The sequence below is a fragment of the Paroedura picta genome, chromosome 1 (genome assembly GCF_049243985.1).
Source record: "Paroedura picta isolate Pp20150507F chromosome 1, Ppicta_v3.0, whole genome shotgun sequence".
NCBI lineage: Eukaryota > Metazoa > Chordata > Lepidosauria > Squamata > Gekkonidae > Paroedura > Paroedura picta.
Window position 1 is genome coordinate 13,969,641 of NC_135369.1, and position 22,429 is coordinate 13,992,069.

The following is a 22,429-nucleotide window of genomic DNA, read 5'->3' on the forward strand; positions in this document are numbered from 1 at the left end:
AGAACCAATGGGTTGAAATTAATTCAAAATAATTAGGGCGACAAAGATGGTGAGGGGTTTGGAGACCAGGTCATGTGAGGAAAGGTTCAGGGAGCTTGGTCTGTTCAGCCTGGAGAGAAGACTTCTAAGATAAGATTACCATCTTCAAATATTGAAACCAAGCTTGCTAAAGTTGCCGATATTCTTGGGAATATCTTAAGAGTAAACAGTTGCTCTTTGTCAACGCAGAAGTGATAAGCTCTATTTTGTACAGTGTAATTTATCTATTGGCATTTAGCTGCGTTTTCTCTGCTGTGGATGTTTTGTTATGCCAAGAAGGGTGTCTTGAGTCTTAGGAAATTGCTTTTACAATAAAAACAGTTCAGCAGTGGAATGGGCTGCCTGGGGAGGGGGCGAGCTCCCCTTCCCTCGTAGTCCTCAAGCAGCAGCGGGAGGAGCACTTGTTGGGGATGCTTGAGGTTGATCCTGCAACTGAGCAGGAGGTTGGACGAGATGGCCCTACGAACAGACAAAGTGCATGAGGCAGGAAAGAAAACCCCCAAAGGCATGGGATTAGGAAACATTTTTTTTTCCATTTAATACTAGAATCTCTCAATATTTGAGATGCAGGCTTTTTTATGCAATTACATCCAATGTTAAAATTGGTAATACATAATTTACAAAGATTAACATCAAAACAATGGTCTATTTAGATATGCTCTCGTAAAAAGGAAATATATTAGCAGCATTTCTTCTCAGCAACCACACGGCCTATCCCCATGCAGACTAAAAAGAGTTCGTTATCTATATTTTGAAACAAACGTAGTGCTTCTTTTTTTTTGGGGGGGGGGGAATCCTCTTTTTTGTGTTTTTGTTTGTTGTGTACCCCCCCCTCCGCCCCAAAACTCTGGGCTTCCATCAGCGATCAGGTGAGACGCTGCCGCTTTCTTCAGTTAATACAAAAGAATCCCCCGCCCGCCCCCCGCCCCTGAATCTTAAAAAAAAAAAAGTCAGTAATTTTCTACACCAGTAAGAAAACAAAAACCAAAAACTAAAAAAAAAGGAAAAGAAAAAGGAAACCAACCCAACAACGCAAATTCTTCACACTTACCTAGAATTTGATTGTCTAAAAAATACCGTTTTCTTTTTTTTTCTCTTTTTTTTTTAGTCTTTCGACAAAAAAGAAAGATAAAATGGCAGAGCTAGTGTTTTCACTTCTGGACGAGCTTCTGTTATTCTTTTTGAAAGGACTCTCTTCACTCTCTCTTTTTTTTTTAGTGTTTAACACCATTTCGAGGCGACGACACCCCCCACCCCTCCCCGTTCTGAACTAAACGGAGCAACTCAAAAAGGTTTCCGGACATGCGATTCCTTCCCCTGCCCCAACCCATTCCTACAACACGTTATGAGTATTTTATACTCGGGGGATTTCCTGTACAATGCTTCTTCTCTACAGTAAGAAAATATTCCAAACTATTTTCTTATTTGTCTTTTTTTTTTGTTTGTTTTTAATAAAATAATTTTTTTTTCCTCAAAGGGCTTTTTCTTCTCCTCTCTCTTTTTTTTTTTCTCTTTAAACTTTTTTTTTTAAATCGTCAGGTAAAATTTAAATGGAATGAGCCTTTTTTTTTTCTTGTTCCGACTAAGAAGTAAAATAATAATTATTAAGTTTAACGAGAATGTACAATCGGGACGAGCTTGGTCCGTCAGGGGGGGAAAAAAAAGAGAACATGGGGGTTTAGCTACCGTATTGCTTTACAACCACTCGGCGAAAACAAAACATAGAAACCAAAAACAATTTTAAAAAAAAAAGGAAAAAAGAGAGGTAAGATATATACAACTTGGCACATTTAAAAATGGGTTTCTCTTATAAGGACATCTAAAACAGGACTGTAATAGGCATATGGACGTCAAGAGAGAGAGACAGGAGCAAAGCCACGTATTGAGGGTCAGTGTATACCAAACTGCTAGCTCCCTTTGCCGGCCTCTGGTCTCTGTACAGAGGGATACGGTGTGGCCGCTAGGTGGTGCTACCTGTGGGGACCGGGACCGGCATCACCTCTGTGAGGAGACCCTTCTCTTCACTACGACCGAACGAGAGTCAATGGGCCAGGGAGCGGCAGGAGCGAAAAATACACTGTCTCTTTAAGAGACGGACGCTTTAAGCTGTACAGTTATCTTTTTTTGTTGTTTTTGTTGTTGTTTTTTTAAAAAAAAAGAATGGAGCACAAGTGTAGTGTTATCGGTGGGTAATAGTTTACAGCTCACAACAAATACTCGCTCAGAAATACTGCTTGACGGTTCATGTAGTGAAAGGGTTATTTTTTTTTTTCCGTTTTTCGTCTTTTGCCGTTTTGACAGGGTTTTTTTTTTTTAATTTTTCACAATACACTAGACGCACAAGAAAACCACAGCTTAGGGGAAAAGGGGGGAGGGAAGTGAAAGAAAAAGAAGGAAACCCAACGAGGTGGGCGTTAGGGATCGGGGATTCCGCTTTATAAAATTTCTCTGCAGCAAGAACAAAATCAAAAAAATTTAAAAATTAAAACCGCCCTTCCCGCCCTTTAGAGCGGGGCACAAGTGCTTGGAGCAAGCTGCTTGGCCGGGATCTTTTGCATCTCCGGGGCCACTTCTGCACGATACGTCCGAGGGGCCTCTGGCGTGCGGAGCGTTGCATTTCCTTGGGCGTGTCTGGGGCAAGGCCCCGCCCATGCCCCGACCAAGGCAGCCTATGCTTTCGACCCCTCCAGGCCGGGGGGCCTCCTCCCGTTTGCGGCCCCGAGGCCTCCGCTCGGAGGAGAAATGAGTGGTGCATCCTGGGAGGGATTGCTAATGAAGAAGTGCCCTTCCAGTGGGCCTCCCCTCCCTCCCGCCTGTGTACCCCTTTTCCCTTCCTCTGAGCAAGGATGTCGGAGCCAAAAAACCAAAAAAAAAAAAAAAAAAATTGAAAAAAAAAAGATCTGACCGTCTTGGACAAATGACCACAAGGTTTTTCCTTAGTACCTTAACATTGACCACTAGGCACGCCCAACACCACACACATCATAAGAGCACTGCGGGGCGGGGCAGGGCGGGGCTCCCCGCCCGCCCAATCGGCTAAGTGCTACAGAACCGTTGCGCCAGTTACCGTCTCCCCTCCTGGGCCCCTCCCGCTCAGCCCGCACCGGATGGGCGCGGGTGAGCGGTTAAAAACCGTGCCCCTCTGTCCGTCTCACGCACATCTGACAGCGCATCTCCAGGCCGCAGCCTCACTCCGGGAAACGGCGTCACTTTCGGTAGCTGCTCTCCAAGAGGCCCAGCGTGCGCCGCCGCAGCTTCCGCCCCGAGCCTTCCTCCAGCAGGTAGGTGACGTCAATGGCTGAAAAGAGAATGGTAGGGCTTTGAGAGAGCTCCCTCTGGAGAGCGAACTCCTCATTCCACGTCGAGCAGAGTTGCACTGATGTATTTTATTATGGATTTAGATGAAGAAGAAGAAGAGTTGGTTCCTATATGCCGCTTTTCCCTACCCAAAGGAGGCTCAAAGCGGCTTACAGTCGCCTTCCCATTCCTCTCCCCACAACAGACACCCTGTGAGGTGGGTGAGGCTAAGAGAGCCCTGATATCACTGCCCGGTCAGAACAGTTTTATCAGTGCCGTGGAGAGCCCAAGGTCACCCAGCTGGTTGCATGTGGGGGAGTGCAGAATCGAACCCGGCATGCCAGATTAGAAGTCCGCACTCCTAACCACTACACCAAACTGGCTCTCAATTTATTTAATTATATTTGTATACCGCCCTCCCTGAAGGCTCAGGGCAGTTCACATGAAACAGAACAGAAACTATGTAGGGTGGCATAGTGGCTCTGAGTATCAGAAGAATGCCTGGGAGACTGACTTTAACCCCCCCCCCCAAACCACAGGGTCCAATGGGCGACTGCAGGCCCATCCTTGTCCTCTCGGCCTAACTTGGCACACTTGCACACTGTTCATTTGTTCACTTGTTCATTCACTCGTTTGTTTGTTCATTCATTCGCAATGCCTGTTTTTCTCGCCAATGGGGATCAGAGTTGGCTTACATAATTTTCCTCTCTTCCTTCCTATTTCTATGACAATACTGTGAAGTACTGGGGAGTGGCCATGGTTGGCATGCAGAAGGTCCCCGGTTCAATCCCCGGCATTTTCAGTTAAAAGGATCAGGCCGGAGGTGATGGGGAAGGCCTCTTTCCCGGAGACACTTTGAGAGCCGCTACAGGTTTGAATAGACAATATGGACCTCAATGGACCAAGGGCGTGCTTCGTGTGTGTTCAGGTAGGTTCGTCTGCAACTGGCCCAAAGTCACTCTGCGAACTTCCATGACAGAGTGGGGAATTGAGAGATCCTAGTCTGACACTCCATAACCACTATCCCACACTGCTAGCACAAAACTGGGGGTGGGGAGGGGGGAGAACTACGTATACCTTCTGGGGAAAAGGGCAGGTTAATAATGTATAGAAAGACAGAGGTATTGCTCACCCTAGTTTCTCATACACTACCCCAGTACAACCTAGAAGACTGTGTCAGGTTATCGGTGAGAAAGGAGCCCTTCTCTCTGTTGTGGACACAGCCTTCCCCATTCCAGCACTGTTAAGAACGTGAGGGAAGCCATGTTGGATCAGGCCAATAGCCCATCCAGTCCAACCCTCTGTGTCACTCAGTGGCCAAAACCCAGGGGCCACCAGATGGTCCACCACTGGGGCCAGAACTCCAGAAGCCCTCCCCATGTTGCCCAAGAACATAAGAAAACTAAGAGAAGCTATGATGGATCAGGCCAATGGCCCATCCAGTCCAACATGCTACTTCCGAAACCCAAGTGACATCAGGAGGTCCACCAACAGGGCCAGAACTCCAGAAGCCCTCCCACTGTTGGCCCCCACAAGCACCAAAAATAGGCCAGGTTCAGAGGAATCAACTTTGCTCCATTCCAGTCAAACTTGTAAGATTACCACTGTGAATGCAGGGGCGTTTAGTTGTCTGTCGTATTTTGGAGCCCTCTGCCATACGAACCCACTCTGTGCACCCAGAAGGTCAGGGAGAGCGAGAAGTCAGAGTCTTTCTTTTTGTTGCTGGGTTCACTTTATACTGGATATAAGGGTGTTGTTTTTAAGGCAGGGGAGAATACAGAAACACAGCTTGGCCCACACAGCACAGCATAGTATTGTGGTTAAAGTGCCAAACTAGGATCTGGGAAACCCAGGTTCGAATCTCTGCTTATGCCATGGAAGTCTGCTGAATGACCTTGCACCGGTCACACATTCTCCGCCAAATCTACCTCACGAGGTCACTGTTGGGAGGATAAACCGGAGGAGAGAAGAATGATGTCAGAATGATGTAAAGGTGTGAAGCATCATGGATGCTTAGGGCTGATCCTGCGTTGAGCAGGGGGTTGGACAAGATGGCCTGTGTGGCCCCTTCCAACTCTATGATTCTATGATTCTATGATTCTAAGATAGTCCGGATAGCCCCTTCCAGCTATAGGATTCCGGGATTCTAAGCCACATTGGGTTTCCCCGACAGGAAGAAAAGCAGGATACAAATAAAGTAAATAAAAGAGAAATACAGAAGAGGGCATTCAGGGACAAGGAGGAGCCACAGAAAAAATTCAGGTGTGAATTAAAAAACAAAAAAACTGTGCAGAAATCTCTCGTTTGTCATCTATACCAATCCCACTTTTTACCTCTTGCAAAGTTCTGAGAAGCAACTGTGGCTGTTGGGCACACCTGGGATCTGGCCAGCCAGGCCAAGAACTTAGTGGCTGTATGAAAGCCCAGTTTGGGAACTACCGTCCCCCCCAACCCTGCCGGGCCTGGGCACCCCCCTTACCATTCTTCCCTGGGATTTTCTCTAGGAGGGTGAGGAGGATCTGGTTCAGCCTCTCCCGCTGCAGGTTCCGCCGCTCCTCCGGGGTACACGGCCGCCTGGGAACGGGGCTGCTCTCCTCTGCCTTCTTGTCTCCCTCACTGCTTTCCGGCGGGAACGCCTCCTTCTCCGGCTCCTCTGGGCCAGGCGTTTGCTCGCTGGGCGGCTGCTCCTGACTCGGGATCATGTCCTCCATGAGGGGAAGGGGGTCCTCTTCGTGGCTGAGGTCTTTATTCTGGGACTTGGAACGGTCCGATTTCCAAGACGACCTGAGGGAGAGGAGAGCGGAAGGGGGAAAAGACGGTCACCTTTGTACGTAATGGCGCGGGGGGGGGGGGAATCGACAAGCACGCTGGCCTCTTTCTCATGCACACAAGGGGGAAAGACTGTGGCGTCAGAGTATTTATTTATTACATTTATATACCACTCTCCGGGGAATGGTAGAGGACAGGAAGGCCTGGAGGATCATTGTCCATGGGGTCGCGATGGGTCGGACACGACTTCGCACATAACAACAACAATAACACTCTCCCGACCGGCTCAGAGAGAGCAGAGATAGCTCGATGGAAGGGTCAACCCAGTGTGCTTTGGCGGTAAGAAAGGCAAAGGGTACGGCAGGGATTCTTAGCAAAGGAAATGAAGGTGCTGGAACGGTTTCTCTTGGCTTGCAGTAGGATGCAAAGACTAGGCAGGGCGGGAAGGTTTGTCATGCTCATTTGACGAAAGAAGGAACCGGTCCCTGCCCCGAGAGGTCAGCCCCAAGTACTCACCTGCCCCCGTTTCTCTTGTAGTTGTCTGGTACGTAATGCGGCTGGAAGAGAGAACAAAGGGGACACTTAAGAGTTCTCACTGAACCCGCTTCTGGAAGCCAGGAGTGCTGGCACACGCACACACACCCCTAGGCACACACACAGGGGCTTGCCATGCATCTGTGGCAAGGAAGTCGCTCATAAAATACCAGAATGAGGGAAAGGAAAAGGGGGGCTCGTGGCCCGTGGCTGAGGGCCCACTCCTCTGCTCTATCCCAAGTTCTTGTGAAAATGGGGCAATATCACGAGCCTGGGGACAGAAGGCTGCCCAGTCAAACAGATGGGTGCTTGATCCAGGATAGGCCAAAAAAAAACAGCATCTTTGCACACAGATTTAGGAGGGTGGCTGTGTTGGCCAGAAGAGATGGAACAGAGCCTGAGTCCAGGGACACCCAAAAGAACAAGGAAGTTAAATTCTGGGGCATAAGCCTTCCCTTTTGTGGGATTCTCTGGCTCCACCCATGCCTGGCTTCTATCCAATCCGCTTCCACCTGCTCCCCCTGGGAGGCTATAAAAGGAAGGGGAAGGCTTCCCCACCTCTCCCTCTTGTTGTCTTTCTCCCTGCTCCTTCCTTGGACACTCAGGCTCAGCCTTGCCTTCTGACCATGACCCTCCTCCTTTCTTCTGCCTGGCCCCCCAACAGCCTCCCACCCCTGGCCTTCCTTGCCCGGGGAAGTCAAGCACCAGGCTGTCCCCTGGCTTGGCTTCCTTTCCTCATTCTGCGAAGGGGAAACCGGATTCTCCATGGCTGCTGTGGTGGGCCCAACGGGAGCCCCTTACCGAGAAGTCCCTCTTCGGGGTGAGCCTTTTGGGAAAGTGGTCGAAGGCGTAGGACTTGGTGCACACGGGATAGCGGTTGCGGTGGATCTTGTAGAAGAGGTGGGCCGATTTGTCGAGGCGGTAGTCGCAGATGTACACGTCCTGCTCCTTCGCTCCCTTTGGCCGTCCTGCAGTTGCGGGGAGGGGGAGAAGGGGACACTCAGAGCCGTTTTCAGGAAAGACGGCAGAGCAGCTGAACGCGACTGCTTTTCTCTTTCTTTACACAGTTTCAGAGAGTGGCTATGTTGGCCCGCAGGACGAGAGCCGAGTTCAAGTTCAGAGGCATCTTACGGACCAACATGGGTTTTCAGGGGATGAGCTTTTGAGACTCAAGGCTCTGACGAAGAAGACGGGGTGGGGGGGGTGTTTACCCCGCTTTTTACTACCCTTGTCCTTCTTTGGAAGTTTTTAAAGCAGAGGCTAGACAGCCATCAGAGCCTCTTGTGGCGCAGAGTGGTAAGGCAGCAGTCATGCAGTCTGAAAGCTCTGCCCATGAGGCTGGGAGTTCGATCCCAGCAGCCGGCTCAAGGTTGACTCAGCCTTCCATCCTTCCGAGGTCGGTAAAATGAATACCCTGCTTGCTGGGGGGTAAACGGTAATGACTGGGGAAGGCCCTGGCAAACCACCCCGTATTGAGTCTGCCATGAAAACGCTAGAGGGCGTCACCCCAAGGGTCAGACATGACCCGGTGCTTGCACAGGGGATACCTTTACCTTTACCTTTAGACAGTCATCGGACAGAAATGCTGGTTCTGTGAACTTAGGTTAATTGTAAGTGGGTGGGGAGAACAGATTGTGTCGGGACATTCGCCTGGCCTTTTTGGCCCTGGACCCAGCCTGGTGGAATGAGCTCCCGGAAGAGCTGAGGGCCCTGCCAGAGTTATCAGCTTTCCACGGGGCCTGCAAGATGGAGCTCTTCCGCCAGGCGTATGGTTGAGACCAGGTTGAGGTCCTGGAGTTATCATCAGTGGATCCCCTAGATCTAGAATTAGAACAAGACCCTCGCTCCTAAGGAAAGAACTCTGACTGCTGCTGGGAAAGGGATGAGAGATAGGAAATTAACTCCATAGAACAGCCATCTTTTAATGTACTAGAGATTTTGTGGGTTGGGTAGTTTTATTCTTGCGTTTTATTATGTTCTTTTATTGTAAACTGCTGCGTGACTTTGAGAGCGGCGGTATATAAGTCAAAATATGAATTAAATATATAAATTTCCTTTAGGCCAAACTGGCCAGGGATTCTATTTTTTTGATGGGGAGGGGGCATCATCTGGCCATGGAATCGGGGTCAGTGTAGTGGGCAGGTAGTTGTGAATTTCCTGCTTTCTGCAGGGGGCTGGACTACATGACCTTGGGGGGTGCCTTCTATCTGTATGATTCCACACAAAGGAGTCACAAAGCAGTTTATAATTGCCTACCCTTCTCCCAACAGACACCCAGTGAGGGAGGTGACGCTGAGAGAGCTCTGCGAGAACTGTGAAGGGCCCAAGGGCCCCCATCTGACTGCATGTGAAGGAGGAGCGGAGAATCAAACCCGGTTCTCCAGACCAAAGGCCGCTGCGCTTAACCACACCACCACATAGGCTCTCTGATGGAGGGTCGCTGAGGAAGGGAGCTTTGGCTTTCAAAATGTTACCACCCAGGAAATCTTGTTGGTCTCTAAGAGGCTCCTGGATTTGAGTCTTGCTCTTATAATGCAGATTGACGCGCTTCCCCATGTTCAGGCAGTAAAGGTGTCCTTGCTCTTCCTCACCCAAGAAGCCTTCCTGTCAGCCAATCGTAGGAAATCAGACTTATGCCTCTGCCCCTGTCTGAGCCTCAAATGGAAATCCAGTTCTTCCGTCAGCCCCTGCCTGAGCATGGAGAGCAGGGGTGGCCAAACTGTGGCTCTTCAGATGCCCATGGACTACAATTCCCAGGAGCCCCAGTAGGGGCTCCTGGGAATTGTAGTCCACGAGCATCTGAAAGACCCACAGTTTGGCCACCCCAACACAGACTATGCCACATAGCCAGTAGCCACCAGCAGGCCCCCATGCTTGGTTTGGCTCAAATCGATGGGTTTTTGAAACTTCTCCATCTCACGGCTCGCCAGATTAGAAGTCCGCACTCCTAACCACTACACCAAACAGAAGCCACCGCTACTCCAGCTGAGAAGGTCTGGTTTTGGTTAGTGCCAGAATGGGTGGCTGACTGCCCGGGACCCTTCCGTATGCCCAATGTGCCGAGTCCTGCGGCAGAGAATCGGAACTGGGGAGTCAGTGACAAGAGCAAAATGAGCCTGGCTTTGTGCTCAGAGACGCCCACTAGCCTTTGCAATAGGTGTAGAGATCCAGCACACAGCAGGTCCCCACCACCGCCTCCAGGGGGATGATCTCGTACAGCGGCACCCGGAAGAGCTCGTTGTGGTAGAACTTGCGGGAGGGGGAGTGGTGCGTTTCGTGCGGACGGAAGTAGTGGTGGCCAAAGGCGAACCGCTCCTCTCTGCGACACAATGGAAGACAAGGAGTGAGCTGTTAGATCCTCCCAAAATTGCCTGGTTGACGATTCTGCCAATACGCATACCTTGCAGCAGGGGTAGTCAACCTGTGGTCCTCCAGATGTTCATGGACTGCAATTCCCATGAGCCCCTGCCAGCAAATGCTGGCAGGGGCTCATGGGAATTGTAGTCCATGGACGTCTGGAGGACCACAGGTTGACTACCCCTGCCTTGCAGGACCAGAACCAGCCGTGACAGTTTAAAGAAGTTTTTTTACCCCCTCCCCACGGATAATGTAAAACTGTGTTACATACAGCTGTGTAACTGTGTGTATCTGTATAATGAATCTCTGATGAAGATCAGGATGACTCAAACGCATTAGGTCTGAACTGTTGGCATTACTGGTGCACTCGCTGAGATGTGTGTCAAATTCTTGTACGTTTTTTAAACATTTTTGAGCTCTAATAAGAAATCTGTTCCACATAATATATTTCTGGTAAGGGCTTGGAAGAAGAGCGTGTCTCATGGCTTCAGTGGCTTAACACCCACTCATAGTTGCTGTCCCGCCCCTGAGTGCCTCCTCCTCCAACCGGCTTGCCTGTCTGTCCAGCAGCCAGCCAATCGCCTTCCGTCCCCCACGCCTGACCACCCCCTCCTCCTTCTACTTCTCTGTGAGGCTCGGAGGCTGCAGATCCCTGCCATGTGAGAGCTGCCCCTGCCGGTGAGCTCCCTAACAGCTGCCTGCAGCCTTTCCAGGTCCTGGGGGGTGGGAGAGGCCGTCTGCAGAGTCCTTCCACCCCCCCCCCCGAACTAGCACCCCTTATATTCCTGAAAGCAACAGGCTTGGTGCCTAGTTGCTTACATTTTACTACAATGGGATTCATCCCCAATCTTTGTAGATGTCTTACAGATCTCCTGACCTGGATGGCACAGGCTGGCCTCATCACACCAGGTCCTGGAAGCTAAGCCCGAGTGAGGATTTAAAGTGAAGACCACCAAGGAAGTCTAGGGGTACTCGGCAGAGGTGGGAGAGGGCCAATCCACTCCTACTCATCGCTTTCTCCGAAAGCCCTTTCAGGGTCCCCATAGCCTCATCTGTGACTTGACGGCGCTTTCCACCCCCAAAGCTAAGCTGGGCCTATCCTGGTTGGTTCTTGGATGGGAAGCCACTAAGGAAGCCCAGGGAGTTTATTCAGCAGGGGTGCCGCCATGTTACACGCCATCACACACATTTGGGGAGTACCCGCCCCAACTTTATTGATGGGGAGAGATGGACCCAGTTTTCAGTGGCAGGGATCAACCTGCGCCTGGGCTGGACCGCCCAGGAAGGCCCCAACAGGGAATGGATGGATTCCGCCACGGAAGCCACAGCCCTCCCTTTGCAAGACCTGATCAAGGCTGTTAACAGCAGGATGTTTTAGTCGGTCCTTTGTAGGGTCCTCATCAGCTGGAAGTGACTGCATGGCTGGAGGCCAATCTCAGACTTCTTCCTTCAAACACTGAGGACATCAAGAGGCAGCTGGTCACAAAATTATGTGTTTTTAAAATTTGCTTCTCTCCACAGGCCCTGACACCAGCCTGCTGGAATGAGCTGTCGACAGATACCCAGGCCCTTAAGGAGCTTTGAAAGTTCCAAAGGGCCTGCAAGACAGCGCTCTTCCCCCAGGTGTTCGGCTGAAGCTAAGGATCAACCTCTTACCATCTGAAAGGGCACCCCTACCTAATGGCAAACAGTTCAACTTGAGAGCTTACTTTTCATTCTTCCAGAGTTTCTCAATGCGGAAGATGTCGAGCCTCTCGCGGTTGATGTGGGACAGCAGGCGATACGACTGCCGGACCGGGTGGCCGTCCGGGGTCCTTCGGCTGTCTCTCATCAGGTACACGCAATCGCCTGTCATAAGAACATCAGAAGAGCCCTACTGGATCAGGCCAGGGTTCCATCTAGTACAGCATCCTGATTCACCAAATGGCCTGCCAGTTCCTCTGGAGGGCCAGCAACAGGGCAGGGAGGCCGAGGCCTTCCCCTCATAAGGACACAGGAGAGCCCTGCTGGGTCAGACCAGGGAGGGTCCCTCCAGTCCAGCCTCCTGCCTCACCCAGGGGCCAGCCAGTCCCTCTGCAGGGCCAGCAACAGGGCAGGGAGGCTGAGGCCTTCCCCTCATAAGGACACAGGAGAGCCCTGCTGGGTCAGACCAGGGAGGGTCCCTCCAGTCCAGCCTCCTGCCTCACCCAGGGGCCAGCCAGTCCCTCTGCAGGGCCAGCCAAAGGGCAGGGAGGCCGAGGCCTTCCCCTCATAAGGACACAGGAGAGCCCTGCTGGGTCAGACCAGGGAGGGTCCCTCCAGTCCAGCCTCCTGCCTCACACAGGGGCCAGCCAGTCCCTCTGCAGTGCCAGCAACAGGGCAGGGAGGTCGAGGCCTTCCCCTCATAAGGACACAGGAGAGCCCTGCTGGGTCAGACCAGGGAGGGTCCCTCCAGTCCAGCCTCCTGCCTCACACAGGGGCCAGCCAGTCCCTCTGCAGGGCCAGCAACAGGGCAGGGAGGCCGAGGCCTTCCCCTCATAAGGACACAGGAGAGCCCTGCTGGGTCAGACATGGGAGGGTCCCTCCAGTCCAGCCTCCTGCCTCACACAGGGGCCAGCCAGTTCCTCTGGAGGTCCAGCAACAGGGCGGGGAGGCTGAGGCCTTCCTTCCTTATGAGGGAACAACAGAAGAGCCCTGCTGGATCAGCCCAGAGGTCCGTTCTCTCTCACACAGTGGCCCCAACCAGTTTCTCTAGGTGGCCTGCAACAGGGTATGGAGGCTGAGGCCTTCCCCCGATGCTGTCTCCTGGCTGTGTCAACAGAACAAACCATCACAGCGAAAGGCATATGCAAAACCTTAGCAAACTGAGAACCGATTAGAGAAGGCGTATTTAGAATTTTTACAGCTCGCCATCCCGACACATTGGGGGCAGCTGATGTGAAAATGTAAAACAGACAACTGCAGCAATTTAAAGAATGATAAAACGACAAAAATGCACCGTGTTAATCACAATTATCTCTTCCCAATTGAAAATTGCAAATGTCAAGGCCAGAACAGCCGTGAATTGCAATCTTTCTAAGAGCACAAATAAAAACAGTCTGATTTTGGCAAATTAGCCTCCCAGTGTGGGGGCTGTTTCAAAGGAGAGACGAGACTACCTAAAAAATCTTGACTTCCGGCTACATGAGATAGCAGGACGGGTCAGCAGAAAACTCTGAGCTGACCCAAGCACGCATAAAGGCCTCTACCATAAGAGGTGGGAAGGATACTACATGCCCATATCGCTTTGCAAGAACTCTTCTAACAACTGCAGTGGCCCAGGCAACTTCACACATATCTCAATACCCCTGCCAGGGAGTGTGCAAGGTTCAAGGGTTCTCTGGGGTACCCCAAAGGGAACAGATGCCTACCTTGGCGAAGCAAGAGGTCATCCCGTAAAAGACAGATGAAATAAACGCAACCAGGCTGGGCATAATGAGGTCGGGGAATCATAGGTACCTCCTGAGAAAAGAAAGAGCAAACTGGTTAGAAGTATCACCCCCCCCTCAAACAGGAACTGCCAGTGAGGGGGAGCTCAGCACCGCCTTAGGCAGCCCATTCCACTGCTGAACCACTCTGACTGTGGAATTCTTTTCCTTAATATCTAGCCAGTTCTGTTCTACATGGAGTTTAAAATCATTGCCACGAGTCCTCTCTGCTGCCAACAGGAACTGCTCCCTGCCTCTGTCCAAAAGACACCCTTTCAGATCCTTCAAGAGAGCCATCCTGTCCCCTCTCAGCCTCCTCTTCTCTGGGCTGAACAAGTCCCTCAGCCTTTCCTCACAGGGCTGAGTCCCCAGGCCCCAGATCATCATAGGAAGGCCTCACTTTAAACTCCTGTTCTGCTAAGCAAGGACACGCTGCCTTGACTCCGGTGGAGCCAACATACTGCCCCAAGGAACCATGGGGATTGTAATTTTGTGACAGCGCTGAGAATTCTGATGGCCAGAGAATCACAAATCCTTGAAAGGCCAGAGGAGTCTGCCCTCCTGATCTTCCTGTGCACAAAGAGAAGGCAAGCGTCAGGCTGTCAGATCACCAGGCACTGACACAACCGGAGACTTCTTACCCTGTCCACCGTGCGGGGTTCGCACTGCTCGCACAAGTAGTGCTCGACATCCGAGTTCACGCCCATGCAGTCGCAGTGCTGCCAAACCTAGCAGGGGAAACCATCAGGTTAGGAAACGTGCTACAGGAACTTCATCTCCCCAATGAACACTAGAAGAGAAGCTGTAGGCAATTTCTTTTAGCCATGCAGGTGTAGTTGGAACCAGTAATATAAGAGACCGGGGTTTTATACCCTGCTTTCCACTAACAGGACGGGTCCCAAAGTGGCTTACAAACATAGACACCCTGTGAGGTAGGTGGGGATGATGATGAAGAAGAAGAAGAAGAAGAAGTTGGTTCTCATTTGCTGATTTTTTCTACCGAAGGAGGCACAAAGCGGCTTACATTCGCTTTCCCTCTCCCCACAACAGACACCCTGTGGGGTGGGTGAGGCTGAGAGAGCCCTGATATCACTGCTCAGTCAGAACAGTTTTATCAGGGCTGTGTTGAGTCCAAGGTCACCCAGATGGCTGCATGTGGGGGAGCGCAGAATCGAACCTGGCATGCCAGATTAGAAGTCCGCACTCTTAACCACTACACAAGACAGCACAGACCTTGATGGAGCAATGGCTTCGTGCGTTCCTGAGTGTAGTGGTGTTAATAGGAACTTGGTGGTGAAGTCTGCACTCCTAACCACTATACCAAGCTGGCTCTCACACCAAACTGGCTCTCCAGTCTGAGAGAGCTCTGAAAGAACTCTGCAAGAACAACTCTTAAGAGAACTGTGAGTGGCTCAAGGTCACCCAGATGGCTGCGTGTAGAGGAGGGGCGGGGAATCAAACCCAGGCCTCCCCATGAGACCCTGGAGAGCTGCTGCCAGTCGGAATAGACAAAACTGACTTGGATGGACCAGAGGTCTGATTCGGTGCAAGGCAGCACCATGTTCCCCCTGGCCTCCTTCCCAAAGGAGTTACCATCTGGAAGTCATCGAGTTGAACAAGAGGCATGGTTCCTCCTCCCACCCCACGGAGTGGGGATGGGCTGATAATTTGTTCCTGGCTTTAGATATGGAGGAGGACCAACACAACTGCCCTGCCCCTTGACCCAAGGGGGAGGACAATCAACCTAGAGGCTGAAACCTTTGGATATTGCAGCTCTGCGTGCAAGAGGATCAGGGAGGGAAAGGGTTACGAAGATTCTCTCACTGGGCAGTTAGCCCTGTCCTCTCAAGAGTTAGATGTTAAACCTCTCTGGCCCTTGCTTGCTTTCCTTGTTTCATCTTATATAGGATCTCTCTTCTTCTTCTCTCTTACTTGGGCTTAGAGCTGGAGCAACTTAGCCTTTTTTGACACAAGGGAAATGCACCTACCTGAACGTGTTGTGTAAGATGTGGCCTTGTTTTTGCAAGAAAAACTTCTTTATCGGGTTACCACTGGAGTTAGCTCAACTATGTAATATGTTTGAACAGCGTTTTCTCCTTAACTGGGGGACGTGAAGGACGAGGGATACTGCAGAAAGTGGGTCTTTCTCAACTTTTTTGCCGTTAAGAAACCCCTGAAACTTTCTTCAGGCTTGGAGAACATTCTTAGGTCTATGGTTGAGGTCAGTATGGACAAGGTGATCTACTTGGCCCCCCTTCCAGGATGCGATGGTTGCTAGTACCATCTGCACCCTTCTGTCTCCAACTCCTTTTCGTGATATGGGGAGAACGGAGATTTTTGAGGATATTATTTTTTCGCCATGTATCTTTGTGAGTGGTTTAATTATGTGTGATTTTATACTGGGGTTTTAATTGGGGCTTTAATGGGGTTTTTACCCAGTTACTGTAACCCACCACGAGCCGCAAGGGAGTGACAAGCAATAAATCAAATTCATCATCATCATCATCATCATCATCATAGTGCAGGGGGTTGGACTAAATGACCCATGAGGTCCCTTCCAACTCTATTATTCTATGATTCTAATAATAGTAATAATAATAATAATAAATAAGAAGCCTCCAAAGTGGTGCAATTGTGTTGAATATGGTTGGGAAGCATAGCCGTGTATGCATACCCACACAGGGCCCCTCCCCTTCCCACCCCCCTCAGCCCCATCGCTGGCCATTTTGGGAGGAGAGGGCATAGGTCGACGTGATCATGTATGGTCATATCACCCAATAAACGCTTAAATATTAATTAACTCCCATGCATTCGGGAAACCATTTTTGGGCCGTCATGAAACCCTGGAGGATAATTTTGGAGCTTCCAAGGCAAACCTGATTTTTTTAAAAAAAATATTTAACCCCAAAAAACTCGCTACCATAGCAGGAACATGCAGCTCACCTTTCTAGCCCTGAATAATACGTGGGAAGGAAAGGCAGAAATAGCCAGACCTTAATTTAGGGTGAGAGCCTCTTGTGGCGCAGTGGTAAGGCAGGAGACATGCAGTCTGAAAGTTCTGCCCATGAGGCTGGGAGTTCGATCCCAGCAGCCAGCTCAAGGTTGACTCAGCCTTCCATCCTTCCGAGATCGGTAAAATGAGTACCCAGCTTGCTGGGGGGTAAACGGTAATGACTGGGGAAGGCACTGGCAAACCACCCCGTATTGAGCCTGCCATGAAAACGCTAGAGGGCGTCACCCCAAGGGTCAGACATGACCCAGTGCTTGCACAGGGGATACCTTTACCTTTAATATAGGGTGTGTGTTTGTGTGTGGGGGGAATGGCCAAAAGACAGTAATGGAACAGAGAAGCTAAGAGCCCTCCTTTCCAGAAAATCAGGGGGACTTTCCTCATGCAAATCCGGACAGCCCTGCCTGCCATCAGAGCAAGGACGCGGAATAAGCCTTGCTCAGTTATCCTCCCACACTTTCTAGAGCTCCTCACGGGAAGGAAAAGGAGCCAGTTGGCACGGAATCACGATGACCTCCTGTAATTTCTCCTCGAAGACGGAGATGCAAGGAGGCCCTCTAGGGACACGCGTGAGAACTGCAGCTCCGTTCAACGGAGCATCTCGCTGGGAGTTCGTTCCTCTCTAAGACCGGATTGCTCCCTGAGCCCGGGTTCAATGGCTTTCCTAGGCAGGAAACAAGCCCGTTTCCCAAGGGGGAGGGGAGCGCGGAGCAGGCTGTTGGGTGGCCTCACCATGCACTTGTCGCACTGGATCATGAGCCCTTCGTCCTTGTACAAGCCGCAGATGCACCGGATGACGTCCTCGTCTTTCTCGTGCCCGTTCTCCTTCTCGCACAGGGAGGTCTCGCTGCTGTCTGCCTCGCTGGCCGTCTCCCCCACGATCTCATCGATCTGGGCGGCCGCCTCGTGGCGGGCATTGTAGTACGCTTTCCGGAGCCGGCAGACGTCCCGCCCAATCGGCGACTTCCGGCCGTAGTATTTCTGAGAGCAAAACGGAAAAGACAACGGTGGAAGAGATCGAAGGGAGGACTTCTTCCCCTAAGGAGTCATTCTCGCATGGAATCCACGGACGCGGGAAATGGCGGCGGCTACAAGCACAGGCAGCTTCAAGGGGATTGGAGGAACATCTGGGGCAGAGGTCCGTCAGTGGCTCTTAACCGCATCGGAAAGATGGGAATACTCTGCCTGGGGCAGGGATACTCTGTGTTCTTGGTGCTTGGGGGGGTCACATTGGAAGGCCTTCTCTTGTGGAGTTATGGCCCTGCTGGTGGACCTCTTAATGTCACCTGCGTTTGGGTCACTGTGTGACACAGAGTGCTGGACTGGAGGGGCCACTGGCCTGATCCAACATGGCTTCTCTTGGGTTCTCGGGGGGGCAACCGTGGGAAGGCCTCCTGGAGCTCTGGCCCTGCTGGTAGACCTTCTGATGGGGCCTGAGTTTTGGCCACTTTGTGACACAGAGTGCTGGACTGGAGGAGCCACTAGCCTGATCCAACATGGCTCCTCCTATGTTTTTAACAATTCACTTATCTAGTGCGGATGTGGCCAAAATGTGGCTTTCCAAAATTTATAGCCTACAATTATGATGGGCCCCTGCCATGTAGTCCATGGATATCTGGAGAGCCTGAGTTTGGCCACCCCTGTTCTAGTGTGATCACTCTGTGCCCCATATCCTTCCCTCTAACCTTTGCCTCTGTGAAGCCCTGAGTGCTGCTCCTCCATCTATCTCCCTCTGTTTTAGATAAAACTGCCTCCCAGCGTAACCATCAATATTATCCTCCATTTGCAAGACATACTGCGATCCCATGGACGTGGGGCGGCATCACAGACTGTGGCCCAGGCTGCAACATTCAACTTCCCAAAAGCCTCAGCATCGTTTCTTTTGTTTTGGGGACCTCCTAGCTCTGAGTATATATATGCACATCAGTTTCAGGTGATTCCCAAAGCATTTCACTAAACAGCGCATGCCAACTTTGTGTAGCTGCTTTTAGAACTGCTGCTTTTAGAGCCTTTGTTTGGCTGCGGAAATATTCTAGGTCTCAGACTAATACATAGCAAATTTTGGAATCCCTCGATAAAGCGCTGTTCAGGGAAACGTGTCAGGAATCCTTAAAGAATACTTCTCACTGAAGGTATTGCCTTTTGAAGACGGAGAACTCCTTGCCTATCTCCTACCTATGCTGGATTCAGCTATCTTGCATTACCATACAGGTGTCCCAGTGTCCTCTGGTTTACTTGCTATTCTGTACATTTCACTGGGTCCCACCTTTCTTTCTCTGTAACTGCAGAGCAGGCAGGACCAAAATGGGGTAGGGGGAGATGACAGTGATGGATAAGGGGGTGAAATAATATTTTCTAAATTACTGTTCTGTAAAGAGAAGCTTAGTGTACCAGACTGCACACTTCGTAAAAGAAGGCCCAGAAACTTATTCTTGTTCTTGACTGTATTTTGGAATGTTACCAAGGCTGATCTATTCTCAAGGCCAGAGACAGTGTTTATGTTACCAGAGGATTGAGAAAGAAGGGGAAATTGCCTTTTGGAACCTTTTCCCGGTGACTTAGCATAATCGCAATGGGTGGTCCTGTGGGATGTGCAAGGGGTGGAGACCCCAGGTCATTGGTCTGACCCGAAAAGCATCATCTTTCCCTGCCTTCAACTGAATATTATAAAGTCTCATGCAATCCTTTGTTCTGTACACCGATTTGGGAAATTTGGGATATGCCCCTGTGCCTGTATTTCTGCTGCAGTAAAAATATAAAAGGTTCTTCTCTCAGTGTGATTTTTGGGACGGCAAAGGGACCTAATTTAGCCGCTTGGCTATCAACAGCATGAGACGGGGACTCCTCCCGCCGGAAGGGACAATCACTGCCTTCAGAGTGAGCTGGAGGGGCAGCCTGCTCCCTCCTTCCTGTGCGGACCTCGGTCTGAACGCTCCGCCCCTCTTCCGCATGCAGCCTTACCTCGGCGTTGCGGAAGACCTTCAGCATGTCGCTGTCGAACGCTTCGACGGTTTTGTAGTAGCCCGTCAGGATCTGCTTCTCGATGGTGACGAGGTCGAGGGGGTCGGAAATCTTCTCGTAGTAATCAGCGTTCCTGAATCAGGGGCGGGGCAGGAAAGGTGCCACATTATTGCCGGGCCCAAACCAACCGGGTAGGAGTAGGCTTTCCCCTCCCGTCTGCCCCTCCCCTACGGGCAAAGACCTACTTCTTCTTCGGGGGAAGAGTCAGCAGCGGAGCAGCGAGTGCTTGCCGGGCAGAATCTAGGGAAGCAGAGAACAGCAGTCAGCGCAGGAAGGCTCCCCACTCTGGGACTCTGGGAGACAGCTTATTCTTTTCTGGGCCGGGGGAACGGGGGGGAGATACCTCCTTCCAGCCCACATGCCCTGTGTCTTGTCTAGATCTCCCTCTCCCCTTGTCCGTAGATGAACAAATGTGCCGTCAAGTTGCAACCAACTCAGGGCAGTGTGTTCACGAGCACCCAAGGGAGGAAAAAGAAGAGCTGGGTCTTATGCCCCGCTTTTTACGACCCGAAGGAGATGCAAAGCGGCTCTCCCTTCCTCTCCCTGTGAGGTCAGTGAGGCTGAAAGAACTGGGATGGGCCCAAGGTCACCCCAGCTGGCTGCATTTGGAGCAGTGGGGGACCCAACCCAGTGCCTTTCCCCATAACAGAGGTCCTGTGAGGTCGGTGGGGCTGAGAGAGCTCTGAGAGAACTACCCTAAGAGAGCTGTGACTGGCCCAAGGCCTGACCAGGGCTGATCCTGCTTAGCTTCCCAGCTCTGATGAGCCCGGCTTCAGCTAGCCTGTTCAAGCAGGAGGGCATAAAAAGGAAGAAAAGGGGTTTCCTGACCCTGTCCTGGAAAGGGTCTGAACTTTCCCAGCAGCTAGCCTCTTCCCACACCCAAGCCACATTTCTACATGCTGCCAGAAGACTGGGGGAGCTGAGAACCCTTTGGAGCGGCATGAGAGAGGGACAGCCAGCGGCCCCCAGATTGGAAGAGGAGGAAACAAAGTCAACCCGTCCTACAACTGAGCTACGGATCCTTAACCGAGAGAAGAAACCTGACTTCTGGAACTCGCTGCCGGAACCCCGAAACCCCCACTCCCCCCACCAAGTGCACCCCTGCCCCGTTGTATACCCGGCCCTGTCACGCTGGAGGCCGCTAAACGCTCGGCTCGGGCCTTCGGTGCTCTGCTGCCGTCACCTTTGTACGAGATGATGCCGTCACAGATCTCTTTGAAGATTTGCGCAAGGCGGGCCGCCCGCGCCACCTCCAGGTTCTCCTCGGCTGCAGCCAGCCGCCGCGTCCGCACGGAGCGGGAGGTCTGCAGGGCGGAGAACTGGGTCATGAAGACATCTGGGGGGGAAGAGAGGAGGGTGAGGGAAGAAAGGACGCTTCAGCACAAGCCTCTTGGTGCCTCTCCTTGGGAAGGCTTCAGGGACTTGACGAAAGCCGGTATTCATAGAATCACAGAATCATAGAGTTGGAAGGGGCCATACAGGCCATCTAGTCCAACCCCCTGCTCAACGCAGAATCAGCCCTAAGCATCCTAAAGCATCCAAGGAAAGTGTGCATCCAACCTTTGCGTGAAGACTGCCAGTGAAGAAGTATTGTTTTTTTTAAAAGCCTTGTGATGCGGCCAGAACCTTCAACTGGGTTTTTCAGATGTTACTGCGGCCCTCCAAACTGCAGCCCTCCAAACTGCGACATCTGGAGGGCCGCAGTTTGACTACCCCTGCGTTACGCAGGTTAAGTAAATTGCTGCGTCACAAAATGGAGATGAGAGCAAGGGGAACCTCACGGTTGTGAAGCTCCATGTGTTGTGAGGTTGCAAAGCTCCGTATATTGTGAGCTCCTGAAATCTCTTCGTTATGGAATTTGGCGCTGGCTGCTACTGGCTTTAAAAGGGGCTTGAAAGCAAGCAGCTCCCACTGCACTGCACACCTAAAAAGTTTTGGAAGCAAAAGGGAATCAATCATCGAAGGAATCTCAAAACGGCTTACGATCAGCTTCCTTTCCTCTTCCCATAACAGACACCCTGTGAGGTAAGCGGGGGCTCTGAGAGAACTGGGACTGGCCCAAGGTCACCCAGATGGCTTCACGTGGAGAAATGGGGAATCAGATCCGGTTCTTTAGATTAGAGGCTGCTGCTCTTAGCCCCTTTGCCAAGTTGTCCCTCCATTCACCACAACAAGGAAATGGAGCTTCCAAGTTCAGGGGCAATTCACCAGAGGATGCAAACTGCTGGCAGGCCAAGACTGAATCGGGCACATGGCCTTCCTCGGGTTCTCTCGTTGGCCGCTGCAAGAAAGAGGAAGCTTAAGTGGATGGACCTCTGGTCCGGCCCAGTGGGGCTCCCCATGTTCCTCAAGTAAAATGAGGGTAGGGGGCACTTTTTGTCTAATGGCCTGAAAGCTGTCACACACAAAGCTGCCTTCTACTGAATCACACTCAAGGTCTTATCAAACTCAATACTGTCCACTTAGGCTGCCAGTGGATCTCCAGGGTGTCCTTCCTAGCACCTACTGACTGGTCCTTTCCACTTGAGATGCCAGCAACCGGACTGAAGACTTTACCCATGCCAAGCAGTCTTGCCACTGAGCCAAAGCCCCTCCCATACATTAAGTTATCTCTCTAATTTGCTGAAGTATATCTACTTCCCTGTTCACTTGTTGTTTTGCCTTCTGTTTTAAGTGCCAGGAATCGTTATGTGCCTGTCTTTGGGGACGCAGTACAGACTATTTCTAAAGCAATACACTTCTGCTTTGTTTACTATAAACTTAAAGTGGTAATTGCTGACCCAGTGTCCCATGCCATGTCAGGGGTTCCAGGTCTGGCCTGGAGACTTTGGGGGTGGTGCTGGAAATGGAAGGAAGGGGTAGCATTTTTGCATCGGTCCAGGCCTTTAAGCCAACCCTATGAGGTAGAAATTAAAGGACGCTTGCTCCTGGGGAGGAAAGCTATGGCAAAACTAGA

The 22,429-nt window shown here is 51.3% G+C and overlaps 1 protein-coding gene across 3 annotated transcripts in view; it reads right to left on the reverse strand.

The window, feature by feature from the left end:
• Positions 1-552: 552 nt before the first annotated feature.
• Positions 553-22,429, reverse strand: part of ASH1L (ASH1 like histone lysine methyltransferase) — a 102,330-nt gene continuing 80,453 nt past the window's right edge. For 2 of the 3 annotated variants that reach the window (XM_077322713.1, XM_077322703.1), the window contains exons 17-28: positions 20,591-20,809; positions 19,659-19,713; positions 19,414-19,546; positions 17,185-17,433; positions 14,084-14,170; positions 13,386-13,476; positions 11,706-11,844; positions 9,786-9,958; positions 7,441-7,607; positions 6,622-6,662; positions 5,816-6,120; positions 553-3,337 (exon numbers count right to left, since the gene is read on the reverse strand). In XM_077322713.1, coding sequence (XP_077178828.1) covers positions 3,246-3,337; positions 5,816-6,120; positions 6,622-6,662; positions 7,441-7,607; positions 9,786-9,958; positions 11,706-11,844; positions 13,386-13,476; positions 14,084-14,170; positions 17,185-17,433; positions 19,414-19,546; positions 19,659-19,713; positions 20,591-20,809 — 1,751 coding nt within the window. In that variant the 3' untranslated portion in view covers positions 553-3,245. The remainder of the gene's footprint in view (positions 3,338-5,815; positions 6,121-6,621; positions 6,663-7,440; positions 7,608-9,785; positions 9,959-11,705; positions 11,845-13,385; positions 13,477-14,083; positions 14,171-17,184; positions 17,434-19,413; positions 19,547-19,658; positions 19,714-20,590; positions 20,810-22,429) is intronic. The other variant, XM_077322722.1, reaches the window with a different exon arrangement.